Source organism: Pleurodeles waltl, chromosome 5, assembly GCF_031143425.1.
Source record: "Pleurodeles waltl isolate 20211129_DDA chromosome 5, aPleWal1.hap1.20221129, whole genome shotgun sequence".
Taxonomy (NCBI): Eukaryota; Metazoa; Chordata; class Amphibia; order Caudata; family Salamandridae; genus Pleurodeles; species Pleurodeles waltl.
In genome coordinates this window covers 1150085164-1150109226 of record NC_090444.1, presented here as the reverse complement: position 1 = coordinate 1150109226, position 24063 = coordinate 1150085164, and the positions used below count along the sequence as shown (strand labels likewise).

The window sequence follows — 24063 nt, the reverse complement described above, 5'->3', positions numbered from 1 at the left end:
TTGGGGAGCATGTGCTTTTATTTGTGCTGGATCCTATATCAATCGTAAACATTTTGTATGAGGTTTCCCTGCACTAAATATCTCACACTGTTTTCAATATGTCCTTCTGCAGTCTGGCTCATTCCTTCATGGTGATATACAGTCCCAAGGCCTTTTCCCATTATTGCACATGGGACCATAATGTGTGTCTCAGTAGAGATAAGGCCCCCGAGGGAAGGCCCCTGGTGGATCATAGGTGGGAATAGTTTTTCACAGTTTGTTAATTCCCTTGGTCCTACCTCTCTAATCAAGAGGTGTAGGCACCAGTGTCACTGACAATATCTAAGTTTCTTATCTTCTGTAAATTTAAACTTAGTTTTATACTGGTTAAAGGTTTTGAATTCCTGGCACTGGAATAAGCATTGTACAATCCCTCAAACTGGGTCCTGACCATAGCTCGCGTGAATTCCGGATTGTTCAAGAAAACCATGAATAGTGAGGGAAAGGTTGTTACTGAGGAGGATCATGTGAAGTCATCCCAGACTATCGTAAAGGGTTTTGTGACATCTCGTGCATATGCCACTTTCGGTCCTGCAGATTTAGGTAGACATAATACATCCTACAAGGGATCTGCTCACCGCATTTCTCTCACTGATGGCCCAGTGTTTCACATTATCTCTGAGTGACCACTCCCCCAGTACCCAGAGTTAGCCTGAGATATAGTAAGAGTATATATCCGGGAAGCCCGAGCCCCCACTCTGTTGTGAGTTTTGTAGGATCTTATTGGTCACCCTTGGTTTACCTTCCTGTCAAATGAAACTGTTGCAGGCTGTTAGAGTTTGTAAGTCTTGTTTAGGGAAAATCGCAGGTATAGCTTGAAACAGATTCAGCAAGCTCGGAATGGTGTTAATTTTAAAGGTAGTCAACATACCCGTCTTGCTAAGTTGTTTTTAATTTAATTAAAAATGGGTATGTAATTTAAGTTATATAGGTCTTGATGGGTCAGAGTTATCTATAATCCCAAGTATTTAATACCCTTAAGTGTCTGCTTAAGTGGAAATGTTTCCTCTGTGTCTTCTCTGGCCTGTCTGGACACTCTTATACCCATTATTTCTGATTTAGAGAGATTAATTTGAAATCCAGAGACCATTCTATACTGTTGTATTAAATTCATTGCCCCTCAGGTGGATGTCATTGGGTCCACCTGAGCCATAGGAATATCATCTGCTAAGAGGTAGGTCTTTTGGATCTCCCACCCCAAACAACATTTCCTTTACCTCTGGAGTTTGTCTTGTCAGTTGCGTTAGAGGTTCAATCGACAGCGCAAAAACGACACAGGACGAGGGACATCCTTTGCATGTGGCCTTCATGTACCCAAAGATTCTCTTATGAGCATGCTATGGTTTGCGTACGCTGACGAATGGCAGAATTGGCGACTATCAGAGCAGCTTAGTCTTGATTCTTCCCCATTCTTCTTTCTTCCACCACCTTCAACTTCCTTTCTTTTTCATTTCTGCCGTCTGCTTTTGTCACTGTTTTCCTATATTTCTCTACCTTCCGTCTCCCTTTTCTGCCTTTCTCTTTTATGCTCTTGTTTAAAGTCTGATGATGAAAAAAATATGCCCTGGCTCTAAAAAGGAGTCCCGGAGCCTATTGCCTGCAGCCACCAGTATAATTTAATACTGGGTGCCTACATTGAGCTACATGATGCAAAGGATTTATCATGGTAGTTTTTGCTGTACATGGTAAAGTGAAATAAATACTTGCTACAGTGAGCGGAACCTTACCATTTTTATTTAGAAGAACTGGTTTGAAGAGCTATATTTGAGGGTCACCTTCATAAGAAGTTGGTTTATTTCTTCATTGGTGATGGCCGATTAAAACAGAAAGCTCGGTTACCTGAGCTATGGGCCTTTCTTCAGTTAGTTGTCCTGTCAATAATAGGTCTTGCTTCATAAAGGTGCCATGCAGCTCTTTTCGAGAGGCTACTGGTGAAAGAGAAGCTGTACTAAAAATATATATTTTTTTTACTGTAGAACACATCATTCTTTACTCCAAATGTTGGCTAATAAGCTCAAAACAAAAGAGCAAAAAGTAGTCTATGAATATTTAAAAGGATACTCCCCAGTTAAGCCCTGATTTCAGGCGGTCAGTTGAATTCTGATAGCTGTGCAAACTTCAGGGTTTTTTTCAGAATTGTATTTGTTCAGTAATTACCTCACCTTTGACTTTAACCATGTCAATTTCAGCATGTCAAACCTGTCACATTTTACCAGAGAAAACTGCTTGATAAATCCTTAGACGTACAGAATTCAGTGAAGAAAGCCCAGTTCCGCATGTCATTCCCCATTTACTTGAGGAAACTCGGAATAGCAATGATTTACCAAACACTGTGAATACTGGAAACAAAGGTTTAAGTATTTACCGGGTGAGGTAAGCACCTCATCTTGTCCGGCCCAGTGGCCATCCATGCGTTAGATTTTGAAGAATTCCTAGTTAACCTATCTGAGATACCTACTGTAGATTTAGAGCATTAACTCTAGAGAGAAATGGAATAAAAATAAAGGAAAACATTAAATCAGTACTGAAGTATTGGATGAGAACTGTTCTTAATTGACTATTGTCTTTAATGCTTTGGCAATGGCAATAGCTCAGCATAGAGAATGCAACTGGATCAACATGTGATCTAGATAAGGGATGTGCTCTCCTCATGATTTACATTAGATATTTGGTTGTTAACAGTTACAACTTGATGACTGGGCACTAATCCAGATATTGAACTGACGTGTGCGGCTGAACTTAATCACAACTGCCTGCTTGGAGTTATTTTAGTTTTTAGGATTTCTTGTGGAAAGCCTGCACAATCATCAATAGTAAAGTCAAGATGGTAGCTATCGAAGACCTGGGTCTACTTGAAAAAGAATAAAAATAAAGGGAAACATTAAATCAATACAGAAGTATTGGATGAGAACTAGAGTATGTAATTTGATCAACAAGTTATCTATATAAGGGATGTGCTCTCCTCATGATTTGCTATTAATTTGGGCAGATTTTCACTCCTTCTCATTCTTTGGGGTTTTCAGTATTTTCCTGAGTCAGCACTCAGTGAGATGCTTGCTTTGAACCACCCGGCTGGGCAAAGTTAATTTCTCTGCTGGCCAGAAGGTAGATAAAAGCTTTTCTTTGATAATAGACCCTTTTGGGGGGCTTTGCCTTCTCCTGGAATAGGAAGGTAGACTGGAAAATTTGAATGGGCTAACGAACTCAAACCTATTGACAAGTCTGGGCATGACCTTTCTCTCGTCAAGCCCAATGGTAGCAGCCAGGCCTCTGGCACTATTCACTCAAGGGGCTTCCTTTCAATGTTTTGGAGGGAAATAATCAATTTATTGTATTTGGGGTGGAGTTAAAGACAGTGGATGAGTGGTTACTGATCAAATCTCTATTGTGCCATCTTTAAAGATTTTCTGAGAGTGTCATCTTATGCATTTCCACCTCCCATTCTTGTATATATTTGTTAGTTTGTGTGTAGTAATTAGTAGTGTGTGTAATAAAGTAGTTTTCCATTTGATAAGAAAATACATTGTGTGGAGAACAATTCAGAAAGTCTTGTTTGTTGTGTTTCTGAATCCCAAGTCTCTAGCCCACACTCTCTCCCCTCTGCCTGGATACACCAGAGAGTAAAGTGCTAGAAAAGGGTACTTGGCAGCCAGCTGGGAGGCCTGCAGAATGGGGAGCCCCAGGGACTAAATGTCCCCAGTTTTTACAATTGGGCCCAATACTCCGTGCCTGCCTTGGGACCCTCTGTCCCGGTTGTCTTACACCGTCCATGTGCCCTACATTAGGTAAACTTTTAAAATCATAAACAGCTTACTACTTACTGCATTACCCTTTTTCCTTATTGAGTAAACATTTAACAGGTTTAAGAAGAAAAACACATATGTACTGCATTTAATTAATATGATGCACATATAATTGCTATACACCTCTTTAACTTTCATTCCCTTGTATTTCCAGGTGATATATGCCTTAAATACTAGAAATGACGAACATGAATCTGGTATACAAGCCATCAAGGAGGCACATGAGGAGGAGATTCAACAGATCCTTGCAGAAACAAGAGAAAAGATAATGCAGTATAAGAGTAAAGTTGCAGAGGAAGTGGATCTCAAGAGAAGGATACAAGGTCTGGAGGAATCACTTGAAGAGCACAAGAAAATGAAGCAGCAAGCTTTGGCAGAGTTTGAGGTTTTTAAAGGCAGAGTAGAAGACATGCAACTTTGTGCAGAGGCTCAGCATGTCCAGAGAGTAGTGACTATGTCTCGAGAAGTGGAAGAGATCAGAAAGAGATTTGAGGAGAGGCTACGGAGCTTTATGCAGCAACAGCTACAGTTTGAGAAGGATAAGCGTTCAGCCTTGGAAGACTTGAGAGCCACTCATAGACTAGAAATTCAAGAGATTCTCAAAACTCAGAATGCATGTTTAACTAAGGGGCAAGAGACACTTGAAGAGATGCATCGATTGCAAATGGAGGACATGAACTGCAAGCTTGAAGACCTCCGCCAAGAAAGGAAAAAACTTGTTGAGGATTATGAAGGAAAACTCAGCAAAGCTCAAGCTTTTTATGAGCATGAACTTGAAGCTTTGAGAAGGTCACAGATTTATACAGCCGATAGTCTGCGAGCCTGCATGCAGAAGGAGGCAGAGATGAGAAGGGAGTTTCAAAGCCAAGAAGCTATTTTGCAAAAGAATTTGGGAAAGCTTAAAAGTGAGTTTGAAATTGTGCAGAAGGAAGCAGAAAGTCTCAAGGAAAAATGCCAAAAGCTTCAGGTATCCCTGAGCACTGCAGAAAACAATGCCCAGGTAAGCTCTATTAACCTCTCAATATTCTTGGAATGCCTTTGGTAAATAAGCTGCAAACCTCACTGTTGCAGAGAAGATTTATTTAATTAATATACTTAATATGGTTATACTTACTATCTGACCTTATTGTGCTGAGAGATTCTATCACAAAATAAATAAAGCATTGTAACTATAAATATTTTCAGTTATATATGCCTTTAGTGCCAAGTAAAATATCCATTCTGGCCCCATCTTATCAGCCTTTCACAGGTGAAACTGAAATGTGACAGTGTAATAAGAACAGGATGTGATGTGGAAGCAATCGCATTTTTTAATAAAAAGAGCACTCCGTACTGGAGCACGCCATCGCCATCTCAGGATTAGCTGATAGCCTCAGAATGTTGTGGGTTGCTCAATGTAAACAATTACCTCACAGGTTCTAAACTCTAGGTTCTAAGGGGCGCGTGGAGTCAAGGGACAGGGGCCGCGCATTCCCCTAGCCAGACTTCTGCCTGAAATCCGAAACGTTTGCTTTTCTGGGAAAAGACAGCCATCCAGGGTGATTAAATCCAATAGTTAAAATGCTTCAACAGGAGTGTCATTGAGGAGGTGTCCTGTGCTGTGAAACCGAAGCCCAGCCAGGGCCCCTGCTTGCCTGAAAGAAATGCAAATGTGTGCTAAGGAGTTAATCTGCAAATTTAAATGATGCTTGGGAGCATGTACTGGCTTTAATTGATGGAATCAATGGAAGCTTTTTGACGCAACATTTTATTCTTTTTGAGTGGGAGTGCAAAGAGTTGACAACTGAGCTATGAAGTGCATGATTTTAATTATTTACATAGTGCTTATACCCCTGAGGAGGCGTCGAAGATGCAGTTAAATATAGTTCAGGTGTTACTAAAATCTGTATTTTGGAAGCACCCTTTTATCCTGAAAACGTCTGCACATCTTGTATCAGTCTCTCTTCTACTGTGTGTAATGTAAGTATAAAATAATTACTTACATATTCACAGTACTTTCTGTCACAGGCTGTGACCTCTTGCACTAAAAATCCACAAGTCACTATTCTCCACTGCACCAACTAAGATTTAATACTGTGGCTTTCTGATTACACACAGACCTCAGCAGTGCATTAACTAATAGAGGTTTCATAATGTACTGTAGTGCATTTCCCACTGAGTAAAAACTTTTTTAAAATATATTTTTCATTTAAGCTACCCGTTATTTTATATTTAGCTACCTGATGGTGAAAGACCTAAAACCTGAAGTCAACAACAACACCTAACTAATATAACCAGGAGTCAGTTTTTGCTACAATAGAAACATCTTTTTTCATAAACATAAAAACCTTTTTAAAAAAATAGTGTGAAAGAAGTTTGAGGGACCACTTCCTTCCCTTGAATTAAAGAAAGCAATGTACTTGGAACTTACAGTTCATCATTAATGATTGTAAATGGTATGTTTTAATTATGATGAATAGCGTTTACCAACCTCTGATTCCGTGCAGCTGTAAATCCAAGCTGTGAACATCCTATGAAATATAGAATGGTTCTCCTTGGATGCCATTCACTAAAGTTACAGCCCATGCATTACAGCCATTATACCCAGGACCCCTTGAATTATGTGATTGTGCGGCCATAGCTATTTTTGTATAATTATAGATTTGCTACATTTGCCACATAATCCATCACCTCCTGCATAATCTGCTGATTTTAACAAAAAAAATTGTGGTGGTGATATGGCATGCTTGGTACCTATTAAATTGTAATGATAAACGCTCTTTAATGGTAAAGTGGAATTTATTATTACAAGTTTGAAAATATTGGAATTGCTACTTTTAAAAAGTTGTCATTTTCCTGCCCTTAGCCCTCTGTGCCTGCAGCCTGCCTTAGGGCACATGACTGGGTGCAACTGACATGTGGGACTTTGTGGGATTGCCAAAGCCTAATTGGCCTTTCCACTGGCAGGAGGGGGGAGGGATTTGAGGGGGAGCGCAAAGCTGAGTACTGCCCCACTTGCACCTGAATAGGCTGTGACCTGCCTCCACACAATAGGCTTAACAACCCTGTATTGTCAGTGCAGCCTGCTTGAAGTCAGGGCAGGGGAGGCAGGAAACCCCTGGAACTTAAAGGGCCTTTCTGGAAACTTCTTCCACCTTCTAGGAGCAGGGCACCAGGATATAAAAATAGGGTTCCCAGACTTACTCTTCAGCTCACTACTGGACCTGCAGAAGGACTCTCAGAGGACTTCCTGTTGCTGTGATCTGCTGTGCACTCTACCAGTCTGCTGCTGTACCTGGAAGGACTACTTTGCTGTCTGGAGCCTGCTTTGAACCCTCAGAGGCCATCCTTGCTGTTGAGCTTTGCATCTTGACTTTCACCTCAGACTTCCAGAAGTGACACCAAGGGCTAGTTTGCTGGCCTCCTGTTCAGAACCACAGGGACATAACAGACTCCCACCATCTTGAACCCGCACCTGGGCCCCCAAGAATTTTCCATTCTGTCCTGGACCTTTGGTTGTGGTGCTAAAGGTGCCCAGCTAAACATCTTCGCTCTATAAAATCGGGATCCCCTCTAGATCCATCTCCCCTGTCCACTTTAGGCTCAGGATCTGAAGTGGTAATGCCAGTTTTAACTAAGATTCCTAATGATTCCTTGTCTTCTGGGCATAATTCCCATCATTGGAAACACGCAGTGGTCAAGCCTCTGCTAAAAAAAAAAAACGAATCTTGACCCAAGTCTACCAGACAACTACAGACCAATTGCTCTTCTCCCCATTGCATCTAAAATTATGGAGAAAAACACGTTAATTCCCAGGTGTCAGGCTTCCTTGAGAATCATAATCTTCACAATACCCAAATGGGTCTTACACCATTCCACAGGACCGAATCTGCCCTTTTGGCTGTTACTGAAGACACTAGACGCGGCTTAGATGCAGGCGGTTATGCAGCCATCATTCTTCTTGATCTGAGTGCGGGTTTGATACTGTGGACCACAAGACCCTGTTACGCAGAATCAATCAAATCGGATTTGAAGGCACATGCCTTAAATGGCTGTTGTCTTTTCTTTCTCAGAGGACGTTTCAAGCCCTGAATCAGACATATTACTCAGACACTTTCTCCCTGAGATGCGGTTTTCCACTGGGCTTGTCCCTGAGTCCCACACTTTTTAATATTTATATGGCCTCGCTGGCAAAGACTGTGGAACCCTACGGGTTATCCCTCATCTCCTATGCAGATGATACCCAATTGGTCTTTCTCCTGCTTCACTGATAGTAACTCGGAATCTGCCGCCCTCTCGTCATGTCTGTTGGACATTGCCGGTTGGATGGCCGACAACAAACTAAAACTAAATGACGGAAAAACAGAGGTCATGCTGGTAGGGCACTCTCTTTGTCCCCAGACCCATATACGAGCTTCAGTAGGACTAAACAACCTCTCCCCGCCTAAAGATACCATTAAAAACTTAGACTTTTGGTTGGACACAAAACTTACAATGAAATGCCAAGGAAAGAAACTAGCTGCCTCTTGCTTCCACTCTTTGAGGACCTGTAGGAAAATCTTTAAACTTCTTCCTTTCTTAGCCAGAAGGCTTATTGTTCAGGCCCTAATCCTTTCTCGCCTTGACTATAGCAATATCTTATTTATGAGTTCTCTTAAATATGTTTTGAGGAGGCTGCCAGTGGTACAGAACACTGCTGCCCATCTTTTGATCGGAATTCCTAGACATCTTTCGGCGAAATCTGCCTTGGCCTCCCTTCATTGGCTACCCATTGAACAGCGTATACATTTTAAAGCAGCCTTCTGTGTCCACTGAGCTCTTCACAACAGAGGTCCGGCCTTTCTTAGACAGACCATAACCCCCTACATTCCTCAACGACTACTCAGATCCTCATCTGCATTCCTGATGAACATACCTCGGGTTAAGAGGTCGAGATGGGGAGGCAGATCTTTTGCTTTCAGAGCAGCCTATCTATGGAACTCTCTTCCGGCTGAAGTTCGCCTTGCGGATTCTGAACTTCCTTTCCGTAAATTGCTGAAGACTTTCCTTTTTCCTATATAGGGTGTCAGTGTTGTCTGCTTAATGTGATCCTGCATTAGCTCTGGGAGGCCTTTGGGTAGCCATGCGCTCTATAAATTATTCAATAGAAATAGACATTTCTGAAAATGAGCATATAGACAAAATTTGGCCAAAAAAGTACTTTGAGAACCAGAAGGAGACAGTGACCAACCTGCTCGCCTATCTGCCAAAGGTGCATTGGTGGTCAAATTGACAATGCGGCCTCTCCCGCTAATTTCTTCCATGTTGAAGCAGCACATCCGTTTTGAGCGGTCCTTCGCCAAAAAAGTAACCGACCTCGTGGAACTGTCTTCAGCTACAGCCTTCTGCTTCATCCTGCTGGAGACTTTCGACTTCCATCTCGACAACTAAGTTCGAAGGTAAAAATCGCTCCACAGCTATCTGATGACGACGTGACCTTCGCAGACACTCCTGCCTTCTCAGAGATTTTAGTTTCTTCAAAAATGTTCTATGTCCGGAGATAAGTACTGACTGAGCCCAATACACTTTGTGTATTTGAACTGCGCTCCATTACGGTCGACTTTAACTTTTGACTTTGTCACAATCTAGTGCGACCAGATGTCCTTGTTAGCACTATTTTGAACCTTAAACTTTAAAAACTCATGACTCTGGTTCTACTAATTGGATTTTCGTTGTTTTGGTGTCAAATAATTTATTAAAATGTACACTATTTTTCTAAATTGGTTTGGGATTTTTATTGTGTTGTGTTTTCACTCTGTTACTGTTTGTGTGCTGCATTCATACTTTACACATTGCCTGCAAGTCAAGCCTGACTACTTTTTGTGCCAAGCTACCCTGGTTAAGCACAGGTTAATTTAGTGACTTTTTATGGTCCACCCTCCACGGTACTTTGACTGTTGCTTCATCAAGGCTCACACCCTAGTCAACCAACAATCCAGTTTCTCACAACATCCATTTATTTCTGCCTTTCATTCTCCTAGCTGGTCATATCGCTGCCACCGCACCCTACCTTTCCTCTTATCTCTACATATTTTCTCCTTACAAGCCTCCATTTTGTAGTATCTAGCGGCATCTACCACTAGATAGTATATTGACCGAATTGGTAAACACACACAAACAGGAGATTTTAGAAAAGTGCATGCATTTCCAGCAAAGTACAAATATGTAGTTGGTTATCACTGTGCACACAACAGCAAATATCTCTAATGACTCACCTCATACAAATATCCAGCTGTACACTTTCGAAAGAACATTGTACAAATATCCAAGACAACCTAGATATGCACATAGTTGTGTATCATATTGCTCACAACAGTAAACGTCTTTAATCACATGCTTTTTGCACACCATCCAGCAGTACAACTTAGACAGACCATTGAACAAACATCCACCTCATCACAGATATACCAAATAGTTGGCTATCACCTTGCTCAAACAGCAGTGTCCCCATGTGCTTTCATACAAATTTGCACATTACTTAATTTGCGGGACCGCTTTCTTCCTAGATTGTTATTTTTATTACTACTATTCGAAATGTTTGTTTTATTCACTTATAGTGTTTGTATTAACGTTTTTTCCTTTTTTGTATGTTTGCTGCCCTAGCTCCTAATTATCACTTGAAATCAACCTTTTGAGTGATCCTTTATTAAGACATCCATCTCTTCCCTCTTATAGGTTCAGTTTTACACTTGCTGTCTTTGGTGGTGGGCATCATCTATGTCCAGTATGTCCTTGGTTTGCGATACCTTACCCTTGTCTGACCCATGCTCTTCAGGACCTGGCCAGGCAGTGGACTGTTCACATAGAGACCAGGGTCAAGACTGATTTGTAAATGGCTGGGTTCAAACTGGGGGGGGTGCATGGTGAGCCAAAGAATGATGTATTCAACCCAGATCTGTGACTGGGGGTGCTTGAAAAGATTCAGCACTCTGTCCATCATCTTGTTGTGTTGCTATGTTCACTCTAAGTGGCCAGGGTACGCCCAGACATGGGTCCCTTGCTTGCTGTGCTACTGGATTCAAGCTAGCCTTGCTGATGAGGGGTGATACCCCCAAACCGGTCACAGGATGCTTGTTTCCGGTCCAGGGAGGACTTGGCCTGGCAGTTAGGGCTGGACTGGTCCTATGGGAGAAGGGTCAAGACTGATTTCCTGACTGGGTCCAAACTGGGGTTGAATGGGTAAAAAAAAGAACAGTAGATTCAACCCAGATCTGTGACTGGGGGTGAGTGTTTGAAAAGATTCAGCACTGTGTCCATCATCTTGTATTGCCACGCTCTCCAGTCCCCACGAACTTTCCTCCCGCTGACCCCTTCATATGCTTCAACAGCATATTTAACTTTTTTATTACTGAAACTTATTTTTCATTATTTCTTTACAGTGCGTTTTTTTTCTCATTTCTGGAGTTTCATTATCCTATTGAAAGAAGATGAGATGTTTTTACCCAATAATTTAATAATTTTATTGCATTATGTTTGAGTTGTTTCACTAGGATAATTTCATTTATTTTACGGAAAAATATTGTTCTTTTTTCTATTGCATTAATTTAATTTTTTACTTTTGGAAACAAATTGATTTTACTTTAGTTGTTCTGTGGCTGTAGTTTGATGACGATCTCACCTCGTTGACGTGTTTGTTAGAAATTTAGTTTTGCGATGGTTCTTTGAAGCGTAAAGACTGGATTGAATTTATCACCAACAGCAGATGTTTGTTACTCTCTCATATATTTTGTGACTGTACATGGGATTAGTAGGGTTACGTTTACATTCAGAGAAGTAAAATATAATTGTGATAGTAATTCGTTTTGGATAGACTAGCCTTCAAGGCCCTCATTACGAGTGGCAAGGAGCAGAATAATTTGGGTGGATATCACTCCGGGCCCATAATTATTCAGTCCTCAAACTACGGGCCTGACAAATACGTGCATAGATACACCATATCAGAACCATCAGCAGAGCTGTGGAGGCTGCAGGGAGCTGTTTTGCCCATCACCACCTGCTGAAGGAAAAATAATAAGTTTTCTTCGCCCACCTCTTTTGCCCACTCACATGCAAAAGACAAAGCCCCAGGAGTATTTACCACCTGTTTCAAGCTGGTGGTAAATGTTCATGTATAAAGGCCCATTGCTTCCCCTGGAAGGGGGTAAAACATGCAGAATTGTACTCGGTATTATCGTGTTTGCATGATATTCCCCATCCAGGGGAAACAATTCATAATTCTCATTAACTCAGGGCAGATACAGATCGGTACAGTTAATGAATTTTCACTGAAGAGTTAACAGAGAACAACGAATGAGGACCTTTCTTCATTAATCTATATACTCGACTGCAATGAAATCTACTTAACTTGCAGTTTTCTTAGTGTTACCACAGCTGAGGCCCTGGTTAGTGCCACTGATTCTGCTTAGCTCTCTATTTCTTAAGGAGGATCACTTGATGGAAGAAGAGTCCATTCTCACTACCCCTTCTCTAGTGGTTGTGACTTTCCATACATCATTAGTAGTAACCACTGAATATCAGATTTTAGGGTAGCACACCAAAATTGCACAGCCTATTTGTCAAGGAAAATAGGGCCCATAATGTAACCTCTGACATAAATATCCAGCCCCTTTATAGGATCTATTCCTGATTCTGCATATTTTCACTAAAGATTCCTTACAGGCAATGACTTAAACATAATATTGCTGCACTTAGGATGTCTTTCTCGTTGGTTCTAAAATGATGGAAGTATTGTCTCATTACATTTTGGCATCTGCGCAGCTAAAATTCCTCTAAAAAAATCAAAAAAATCTTCAGTGCAGTAATTGCTGAGCTGATGAATAAGCTACCAAACAAATGCTAAACAACAATCACCGGACATTTTAACACTTCCTTTCTTTAAACGAGGTTGACACTGAATGTGTGTATTTCAGATGTGTCCTATTTTAAAGATTTTTCCAAGCTATCACCATCACACCTTTTTAAATATCACACTGTTGTTACAAACTAGTGCATGCTACCCTCTTTGATTAGACTGTTGTAGAACCTTTTGTTTGAAGATGAGAGCAGGCTATATGCTCATTTCCTCATTATGTTGAAAGTGCTCTTGAGTAACTCACCTCCGGCGTTTTATATTCAGACCTGAACTGCTCATTGTTATTCTGGGTTGAAATGTCTGCACTAGAGATGCAAGATGTTAAATTTGGCTCAGGTTTGGAGCTTTCCAAAATAGTTGGTTTTGTTCAGTGAATCTACAGGATCCTTACTTTTGTGCCAATCTTGGAAGAATGCAGAAAAGGCTTCACATGAGCATCAGATGCTAACTGAACAAGACACCATACTTATGCCTGAATGTAGCCCACAAATCATCACAAACTCCTTGGCTCTGATGGGTCATTGTTAACCTTAAATAGGTGATTAGCTCATTAGAACATCATCAAGTACTTTAACAGTATCAACTCTGGCCCTTGTCATCCAGACACTATCTAGTTTTCGTTCTTATGAACTACCCAATACTCTCTGGCACCTTCAAAGAGGAGCCAGTTCTTCAGGAACAGTCTAGACTCTACATTTGTAAAGTCCTTCCCCTACATCTTCCGCCACAGATATAATATAGGGTCTTAGACGAACGATGGGCAACTTCCCGTAGAACAGTGGGCACGTTCCTGGAGTACAATGCTGTCAGCATCATGATTCTAGAGGCTTAAAAACATTACACAAATCATTTGTCATTATGCACCTCCATGCCATGTTCCACATGTACTTCCTGTAGCTGCATTTACGAGAACACTGGCAATATATGGACATATTTGGACAATCCATCCAAATATGCCCTGTCTATCTATCTCTGTTGGTATCTCTGAAATGTGGGCTATTTCTTTCAATCCTCTTGTGGGATGCTCCTTCTGCTCACAATCTACTCATCACATTTGCCTCTGGCGTTTGATATTTTCTTCTGTTATGCCTGAATTCCAGCTAAGAGCTACGTTAATGGCTACTGCTCAGCTAATTGGTAGTCCCTTATTAACTGTCTCATTATCATTGCTGCTCTACCAACAGTTCATTGGCTGCCCATTATCTGTTCTACTTTTGTTCTTTTGAATTTATTTGGTAGCTCATTATCAGCTCAGCAATTACTCATTATCAGCTTATTCATTTGTCAGGTTTCTTTGGTATCTCACTGAGTTCCAGGGTTTCATTTCACCAATTGCTTTTTAGAGATAATTGGTTGCTCCAGGACAAGCTATACATTCCACAATGTAGGAATCTGTAACTCATATAGGTAATTACCCTTGTATAAACTATTGATTGCACAGTGTAGGACAAGCAAAGAAGGTTCTTGAAAAGTTAACCACACCACCAAGAGTCATTGTTATGAATTGGAGGTGAAAACAAAACATATATACTTGAAGAATAGGCCCCTAGATTAATCAATTAAAGAGACAAATGTCCTTGTCTCTGTGTATAAAAATGTTTAGGGAATAAGGAAAACACCATAACGGAAAAAGGTGGCTGTCTATAGCCAAAGTAATGTATAAAGGTTCATGAGCTTTTTAGAGAATGGTAGGTAACAAGAGTGGTTATTAAGGAGGTTTAGTGTAGCCATGCAAACAGGAGAGGAGCTGTGGCTGTCATACTTGACTCACCTGTTGTTCGGACATCTCCCAGTTATATGCTTATCAATGATTTTGTTAATTGTCTTCAGTGGGTTTCACCATATTACAGGTACATCCTAACATGCAGTAGGTCAATAATATCTTGTGTGCAAACTGTAAAAAAATTATTATTAGCTGAGGGAGGAAAGCACCCACCTCAAGTATAATTCAACACCCTTGACAAGGTGAACCACTAAAGCCGCTAAATAAACTTGAGCTCAACCCCCTGGTAACTATTACACAATGCAGACAGCCTTACCTTAGAGGCAATGTGTTAAGTATTTATGCAGTACTAAAGCGCTAATACATATGAAATGCAAAATCATAAAAATTCCAAAACTATTAAAAAGATATAGTAAACTTTAATAAACAAAATAACACCAAAATGACAAACTCTAGTGAGGTGAACCATAGATAATAATGTTTAAAGTTTTAAGTAGAAATAACACCAAGAAGCGCAAAGTGCCAATGATAGCCAGTGGTCATGGTAGAACAGGACCAAGGTGCAGTTTGATGTTGACCGCAATGGAGCACAGGTCTGATACACTAGTCAGGATCGTCCTTGTCAAAGATTTTACCTTCTGATTTTAGTCCTTCAAGTCCCCATCTGCCTCCAGTACGTTCAGTCTTCTTCTGATATTCCTAAGAGTCAGGAGTGTTCTGAAGTGGGTGCCTAAGGGTGCCACAGTTATGCCTGGCTTGAGCTAGTGGGTAATAATGACTCCTGGGAACACCCTAACCATTGAAGTAAAAGTACCTGGGGCCCACCCTAGCCATTTTAGGCATTTTCCAAATGGCTGAAGTCTTCTGCTCTCCTAAACTTGGGCTCTGAGGGCTGGATGTGTGACTAGGTGGTGTCCATGGTAATCCTAGTGTCCTTCTACATCTAACATAACAATCAAGTTTTAAACAGTCTCAGTACCCCCAAAAACTCAGAGGCAGAAGTCTGGTAGAAAAAAGCTGAGCTTTCAGCAACCAGTCCATGGATATACACAGGTTGTTTTGGCATTTTGTTTCCCTCATTTGAAGGGCACCCCAAATGTTAAATGTAAACCCAGCAGACCTTTTAAACAGTATTTGACACTGTTATGTGAAAAGAGCCCCTCTGTGAAGGGAGGCAGTCTGGCTAGAAGGACAAAAGAAAGGCCCTGCACAGGTGTCAGCTAACATTTGTCTCTTACAGGTTAGGCCTATTTGAAGCGCTCCCCAATGTCATACGGAATAATTCCAATAAAACTGTTCAGCAGGTCTTGACACTCCATCAAGATCTGACCCTGTGATGTCAATAAGAGGCCAGCTGTGATGGAAGCCAATCTGTCTCAGTGGGCAAGAGAAGGGTACAGGCCTAGATATTAGCTGCATCTGATTGTGACAGGGTAGGCCTCTTTGACATAATTATCTCCTTGGGCCCTGCCACACCTCACCACATCCAAAGCCCTTTGTCCCTGCCCTGGTAACAAGTTCACATCTCATTGATGCCTTCTGAAATGTTAACCACTGGCTGGCAGAAGAGGGAAAGCAAAATGCTAATTTAGCTTCCAGGGACTTCAAGCAGGGCAAAGGTAACTTCTTAAAAGTCATCTTTCCAAAATATTTATTACAAATCCGACTTCATCAAAAATGCTTTTAAAGAAAGCTTTATATATTTATAGGTATTGTAAATATTGTTTTTTCGTTAACACATGGAGGTGTCAGATGTACAAAAGTTATCTGCAGGAATATCTGGCAGAGTGACACAATGCTCTCACCAAGGCACCCAGAGTGGCATGTTTATGGAAAAAGTGGCACAGAAGATTTAGGAAATGTGGGAAATTTGCTGTGATAGCAGGAGATAGGTTTGTATGAATTACCAAGCGAGGCTGCACTGATTGCTTAGGTGTTTCTTAAAGCACTGCACCATCTTGGGAGTCTCCGTGCAAGCAGTTAGAAATACAGGTGACCACATTGAAAGCCTTCGAAGGGCGCTGCCATTTTTGATTTGTGCCTCCGATGCTTCAGAGTTCCATGGTTGGATTCCTCTTCAGCAGTCTTAATTTATCGGTCAATCTATGATGGCTTGTTCCCCTTTTCTGCAGGCTTACAGCAGAGTTCCTCTCGAAGGCAGCCATTCTTGTTGGACTAGTAGTTGTCTCTCACTTCTCTTCATATTACCAAGTGGTGGCCATATTTGACTCGGACGGCACAATGTTCTGGATAAGTGCCTGGCTACAACTTACTTTCTCTTTCCATGAAACTATCAACATATGACTACTTCTCCTCTCTGGCTAACCTGTGCTCGGGGAGTATGATTACTACTCCCGAAATTAGCACTTTTGGGAGCTAACATCTTTTGGGCACTTAGGCCCTTATTCTGACCCTGGCGGTTTGTAACCGCCAGGGCAGAGGGCAGAGGAAGCACCGCCAACAGGCTGGCGGTGCTTCCGGGGCAATTCTGACTGCGGCGGTAAAGCCGCGGTCAGAAAAGGGGAACCGGCGGTTTCCCGCCGGTTTTCCCCTGCCCAGGGAATCCTCCATGGCGGCGCTGCATGCAGCGCCGCCATGGGGATTCCGACCCCCTTCCCGCCAGCCTGTTCCTGGCGGTTTACACCGCCAGGAAGAGGCTGGCGGGAACGGGTGTCGTGGGGCCCTTGGGGGCCCCTGCAGTGCCCATGCCACTGGCATGGGCACTGTAGGGGCCCCCTAACAGGGCCCCATTAAGATTTTCAGTGTCTGCTTGGCAGACACTGAAAATCGCGACGGGTGCAACTGCACCCGTCGCACCCCAGCAAATCCGCCGGCTCCATTCGGAGCCAGCTTCATCTTTGCTGGGGCTTTCCCGCTGGGCCGGCAGGCGATCTTTTGAAGATCGCCCGCCGGCCCAGCGGGAAAGTCAGAATGCTCCCCGCGGTCATTTGACCGCGGGTGGTGTTTGGGTGGTTTCCGCCCGGCGGGCGCCGCCCGCCGGGGTCGGAATGACTCCCTTAGTCTGTCTTGTTGATTTCCCTATACCAGTCTGGACCTCTAACAACCTGTCTAGAGTGTACCAGGGTGGCTGATTTCAAAGACAAAGATCACAAAGAGGGAAAAGGCGCCAACGAATCAGAGTCCAAAAAGTAGGCCAAAAACTCCCCCAAAAAGGACACACCTCACCAATACTCTCCTTTTAAGGGTAAACAATATAGACCCAGCAACATGGGCTTTATTCTACAATGGCTCAACTTATGGCACCATCACTCACAGTGTAATAAAGTAAATAAATATGGAGTGCTTAAAAATGGAAATGGCTGGTCTGTAACATGATCTCACGGCATTGACGAAAAGACTAAAGAAAGCGGTGTCGAGTATTAGTAAAATGGAAGACAGTCAGAATGTAATGATGAAAAAAATGATTTCATGTCACGAAAAATGAAATCTTTGAATAGAGCCATAACTGAACTGGAAGAGAGAAATAGGAGAGATAATCTGTAAATCTTTGGCCTGCCTGAGAAATTGGAAAATTAGGCCTAATTTTGTGTGGCCTTCCTCGATGCCTAGCTCCCTCAAATGTTAGAGAACTCATTCCAAAAAGGACTTGAGATTGAGAGGGTACTTAGGATCTTTTCAAGAAACTCCTACACTTCTTGAAAGCCAGGGCCCCTGATCTTCAGACTCCTGAGGTATCAATAAGATATTGGTCTGAAATGGTCATAAAACTGGGATCTCACAGGACTATGCTAAACATATGGTGGATCGAAGAAAGGAGTTCTTGACCCTTAGATCAGATCTGAGATCTTTGAGCATCCCTTTCTCCTTTGTGGGCCCAGCAAACGTGACGATCACACTTGAGTCACTCCAAAATCTATGATGACCTAAGACTCTAAAGACCTCTGTAAAAAGCTTGTTGAACTCACTTATACTCCATTAGGCATGGTTTTTGGGGTATACGTCAAGACACCAGAGGAGAAGATACAGAGGTGGGTGGTATTCAACACTCTTGGATTCATAGTCATGCCTGCTTCACCCTCATACTCCCATTGCTAATGAGCCCTCATTTCGGGTCACACTACACCAAAAATTAAGTGAGTTACCCAGCAATGGTAATATTATTTTGGGTGGAGATTTTAACCTCCCTTATGATACTTCATTTGATAGATTTTCCCACTGTCTCTATAGGCCTAATTGCTCACATTTGCAAATGTGCAAATTATGCGATGAAATTGGTATAACTGACATTTGAAGACTGCATAACCCCTCTGGCAGCAACTTTACTTTCTACTCCCACATTCACAACGCCGTGTCCAGAATAGGTTACATACTAACTAGCAAAAATTGAACTAATTTGGTTTCCAAACCCATCATTGACCATATTGACCGACCATGACTGTATCACCTTGGATATAAATCTGTTTAAACCAAGGCTTGAAAATACTTCATGGAGAATGAACGATTCCACTCTTGGTGACCCAGTCTCCAAGGAGTGGATCTTTCAATCCATATTCCTGTTCTTTCACATCAATATGACTCCAGATATGCCAATGGAAGTGATCTGGAGCACGATGAGAACAACTATCAGAGGAGAAATATTGAATATTACGGCAACTAAAAATAAAAATATGAACACAAGACTAATTATTTTAGAATCACAAATTGAAATATGGAAAACTGAAAGATCTCTGTTGAGGAACCAAAATATTACCGCTAAAATAAAACCACTTAAATAGGGGTTTAACAACATTTTAAATAAATGAAAGAGACCAGGTGTCATTGAATAAAATGCATGCTAGTAATTTTATGGAATGCAATAAACAGGGTAAGGTGTTAGTTTGAACGCTTAAAGACACAACACATATCTCATATTCCAGCTTTTAGAGATAAACAGGGCGATCTTTAGGTTAACCAAGAAAATATTTTAGAGTCTTTTCTCGCTTTTTATACTGACTTATATAACTCTAGTTGTGTTAACTCTACAGATAGCATTGATAACTGTCAACAGTATTTAGATAAGATGACCTTACCACAATTGAAGCATGAAGTGGCTACCAATCTTAGTAAGAAGATCAAGAGCATAGAGAATGTAATAGCCATAAAATTACTTAAAACCAAAAAAGCTCAGGGGAGTCAGATGGGTTCCTAGCCATTTTGTACAAATGCTATCAAGATAACTCAATACCCGAACTTATGGATCTACTTGATAAATTTGAAATGTCAGGTAAACTAACGGGTGCAGCCTCAGAAGTGCACATTATAGTGAACCCTAAAGAAAGAAAAGATCCTGTATAATGAAAAAATGATAGACCAATATCTTTGCTCAATATGGACTATAACATTTATGCAAAAATATTAGTGCTAATATTGGAAAAAAATCTTCCCTCTTGAATACACTCTTCTCAGACTGGCTTTGTAAAAGGGTGACTTACTACATATGATATTCATACTTTCTGTCACGTTTTAGAAAAAGCTAAATTGATGTCTTCTCCATCTGTAGCCATGGGTCTGAATGCAGAGAAGGCATTAGACAAGGTGTTGTGGCCTTTCCTTACCGCAGTGTTCTAAAAATTCAACTTAGGTGAAAGATTTTGTCGTATGGCAATGTCCCTATATTACAAATCCTCATCCCGCATTAAAATCAGTAGTCATCTGTCCAAAAAATTCCTTCTGATGGATACACCTACCTGTGGATTCCTCACCTAAAGAATTCTCCCCTTGCACCAGCTTCGATGGAAATTTCTTCTAGCTCTGCACATCAACGATCTTGTCACAATAGCCCGACTCCACGCGACGCCATATGACGTCATCTAGACAATAAGAAGCCCTCGTCGACGTGCAGACGTCAGTTCCCTTTTTTCCGTGCCTTCGAATAACGTTTTTTCTTCGAGGTTAACAGGGAGCTACAGTTGCGCATCTGGGGTTACTATGTCGCAGCCAAGAAAATCTGTCTTTAAGCCTTGTAACCAGTGTGGTGGTCGGATGTCGGTCACTGACCCCCATGAAAATTGTATATGGTGCCTTAGTTCCGACCATGAGGTCGAGTCATGCGGTTCCAGCCAGCGCATGAACCCTAAGGCGCTTAAGGAAAGAGAGGCTAAATTGTTCCTGGCCCGTTCCAAGAAGAGGAAGGAAAGGCGGCATCATAGAGAGTCCTCTTCGAAATCTTCGAGGACTCATCGTCGTCATGGAGACTCTCGGCGCCGTCACGACTCTTGGCGCCGATCGAATTGAGGTCGGTCCAGGTCCAGGTCCAGATCTGCATCTCCATCAGCTCGGCGCCATCCGACGTGGGATATTAGCCCGACCATCACTCCTCCGCCTCCTACGACTCCAGCTTCACCTTTGTCGGTGTTTGAAGTTGAGCCTCTTCAAGAACCGGCGGCTTCTCCGGAGCAGGAGTTGCCTGGCCCATCATCGGCTTCTATGCCGGCGCCGACACCGCAAACATACCCAGCTTTCCCGGTGCCAGGTACGGATCCTGCGGCATTTTTAAATGCCATGTTCAATATCTTTTCCACCATGGCGCCTGGTGGAGGGCATGTGGGTCCGTTGGGCCCTTTGGCTTTTAATTTGGGTGCTCCAGGTCCTTACAAGCCGACGCCCTTCATGCCATGTTTGCCTTCTGGTGCCGCTGCGGCGCCAATGCCCTTGGCGTTGCCCAGGAGACCTGCAACGCCTACAACGTCTGCTACTCCGGCACCGGTGGATTCTCCACGGATCCAGTCCACAGTCAAGGTGCCTGTGGCGCTGGAGGGTCCGGCGTCGGATGGATCCGAGGAACGGCGCCGGCGAAGATCTTTGGCGTCGGCCGACGCCTTATCGACGCCGGGACTCGAATCCAGACTTCGGTCCAGATGACTAGCCTTGCGCTTCCTGGAGGAGGAGGAATATAGCAGACAACATCTGGAGGAAGGCGAAATCTTGGAGCCTTCAGGTGATTTTCAGGGTCTGGACATCCCAAGTGGTATTGACACTTCCCCTGAATGGGATTTGGCTTCCCCTGGGGAGTATACCGAAGAGGCTGCATCTTTTCATGCAGTAATAAGGAAGGCTGCAGACTTTTTAGATCTTCCTCTTCCGGCTGATGAGGTGAAAAGGAACCTTTTGACGGAAGTGCTGCATCCGGCTTCGGTGGTGGCAGAGCCTCTCTTGCCCTTCAATGAGGCTCTCCTGGACCCCATCAAGGACATTTGGAGGAAACCTGTGACTTCTACAACTGTCAACAGGGCGGTAGCAAGGCGCTATCGTGCGGCTCCAAGTGACCTGGACTTCCTCTCCAAACATCCAACTCCAGAGAGTTTGGTTGTTCAGGCATCATCCTCCTCCCGGTCATCCCCTGGTTCGTTCCCCGGGACCCTTGCGGAGAGGGAGTCAAAGAAAATGGACCACGCTGCAAAGAAGGCCTTTTCGTCATGCAGTATGGCCTTAAAGTCGACCAATGCAACCTGCATTTTGGGACGTTATATTCATGCCCTTATGGAGGAAGCAAAAGGTCATCCAAACTTGTCACAAGAGGTGTTGCATTTGCTAGCGGACGCTCAGGTGGCGGCGACCCAGGTGATCCAGTCTGGGTTGGACACCTCAGACTCTGTGGCAAGGGCTATGGGTACATCCATAGTATCTAGGCGTCAGGCTTGGCTGCGCTCATCAGGCTTCTCTAGGGATGTGCAGGCAACTCTTCTGGATCTGCCTTTTGACGGGGAAAAACTCTTTGGGACAAAGGCAGATTCTGCTCTTGAACGTTTCAAAGAGAGCAGAGCCACAGCGAGGTTGTTAGGACTTCAGGCAGCCACTTCCTCTACCTTTAGGTCATATAGGAAGTTTAGGGGTTTTGGACGTGGCTCCTCCTTTCGTGGCAGGTTCCAGGCACAACAACAATCTGCACGCTCCCTGCCTTATAGATCCTTTAGGGGCAGGGGCAGAGTACGTACAAGAGGAGCCACCCAGCAGCACTTTGCCTCTTCCTCTTCCTCGGGAGGGGTGCAGCAGGGAAAGCAGCCTTAGTCCTCCACCACTCCCTGTTCACTTGTCTCCGGTAGGGGGGAGACTTGCCCAATTTCTTCCAATGTGGAGTTTATAACATCAGACTCTTGGGTCATCGACATGGTGAAGAGAGGGTACGCTCTTCCCTTTTGGGAGTTCATTCCTCCCTTCCCTCCCTGCCCATCCTTCTGTTCGGAAGACCATCTTCTGTTACTGCAACAGGAGGTGTTATCCCTATTGTCAAAAGGCGCAGTAGAGTTGGTTCCTGAGCAGGAGAGGGGTCAGGGCTGTTATTCAAGATACTTCCTGATCCCCAAAAAGGATGGTCGGTTGAGACCAATTCTGGACTTGAGGATTTTGAATTGGTTCCTCAGGCAGGAAAAGTTCAAAATGCTGACCCTTTCACAGGTTCTTTTGGCGTTGAACGAAGGAGATTGGATGGTGTCTGTCGATTTGCAGGATGCGTACTTCCATATTCCGATCCTCAAATCGCACAGGAAGTATCTCCGGTTTGTGGTGGGATCGCAGCATTATCAGTTTGCGGTCCTCCCGTTTGGTCTTACTTCAGCACCTCGAGTCTTCACAAAGGTGATGGCGGTGGTAGCGGCTGAGCTCAGAAGAATCGGGATAGCGGTGTTTCCCTATCTGGACAATTGGTTGGTCAAATCCAGGACTCCGGAGCTCGTGCGTCTGCAGTCGACAACTCAGTTGTTGTTCGACCTAGGTTTTTCAATCAATGTGCCCAAATCTCACCTGGAGCCCTCTCAACACCTCCTGTTCATAGGGGCAGTACTGGACACGACATTGAATCAGGCCTTTCCTCCGCCCCAGCGGGTTCAGGACATTCAGGCATTGATTCCAATGTTTCAAAATGGAGCGGTAGTTCCAGTCCTCAAGGTCCTTCGTCTGCTCGGTCTGTTCGCTTCTTGCATTCTGCTGGTCACTCATGCACGCTGGCACATGAGGGCTCTTCAGTGGTGCGTCCGCAGGCAGTGGTTTCAGCACAAAGGGGATCTCGAAGATTCGATTACGATCACCAGAGACACTGCGGTGGATCTCCAAATGGTGGGCTGCAGTCGGCAACCTGTCGCAAGGAAGGCCGTTCTCGCTGCCTCTGCCGGTGGCCACAGTTGTAACGGATGCTTCCACACTAGGGTGGGGAGCTCATCTGGGGGACCTGGAGGTCAAAGGCTTTGGTCTCCATTGGAACAGAGGTTTCACATCAATCTGTTGGAATTGCGGGCAGTACGTCTGGCTCTCAAGGCCTTTCTCCCATCCATTTGCGGTCAGTCAGTCCAGGTTCTGACGGACAACACTACCGCGATGTGGTATATAAACAAGCAGGGAGGAGTGGGGTCGTACCTTCTTTGCAGAAAGTGGTGTTAAGGACCAAGGCGACTTTCCTCCCGAAGGTTGTTACACCCTTTCACTTGGGGCAGTCTATTACTCTCTCTTCCTTTTACCCTCCGCCTCATCCATCCAAGGAGGAAGAGAGGCTCCACCGACTGGATCCACGAAGAGCATTGAGCTTCTTTGTCGACAGGACAAGGGAGTTCAGGCAAGATGATCAGCTCTTCGTTGGATACGTGGGGAAGAGGAAAGGCAGAGAAGTCCACAAGAGAACGCTATCCAGGTGGGTCATT

General features: G+C 43.4%; 1 protein-coding gene across 9 annotated transcripts in view; it reads left to right on the top strand.

Annotated features, from left to right (window-relative positions):
• FAM184A (family with sequence similarity 184 member A) overlaps positions 1-24063 on the top strand; it is a 670286-nt gene that overhangs the window by 256115 nt on the left and 390108 nt on the right. For all 9 annotated transcript variants that reach the window (XM_069235390.1, XM_069235388.1, XM_069235387.1 and 6 more), the window contains one exon: positions 3997-4842. In XM_069235390.1, coding sequence (XP_069091491.1) covers positions 3997-4842 — 846 coding nt within the window. The remainder of the gene's footprint in view (positions 1-3996; positions 4843-24063) is intronic.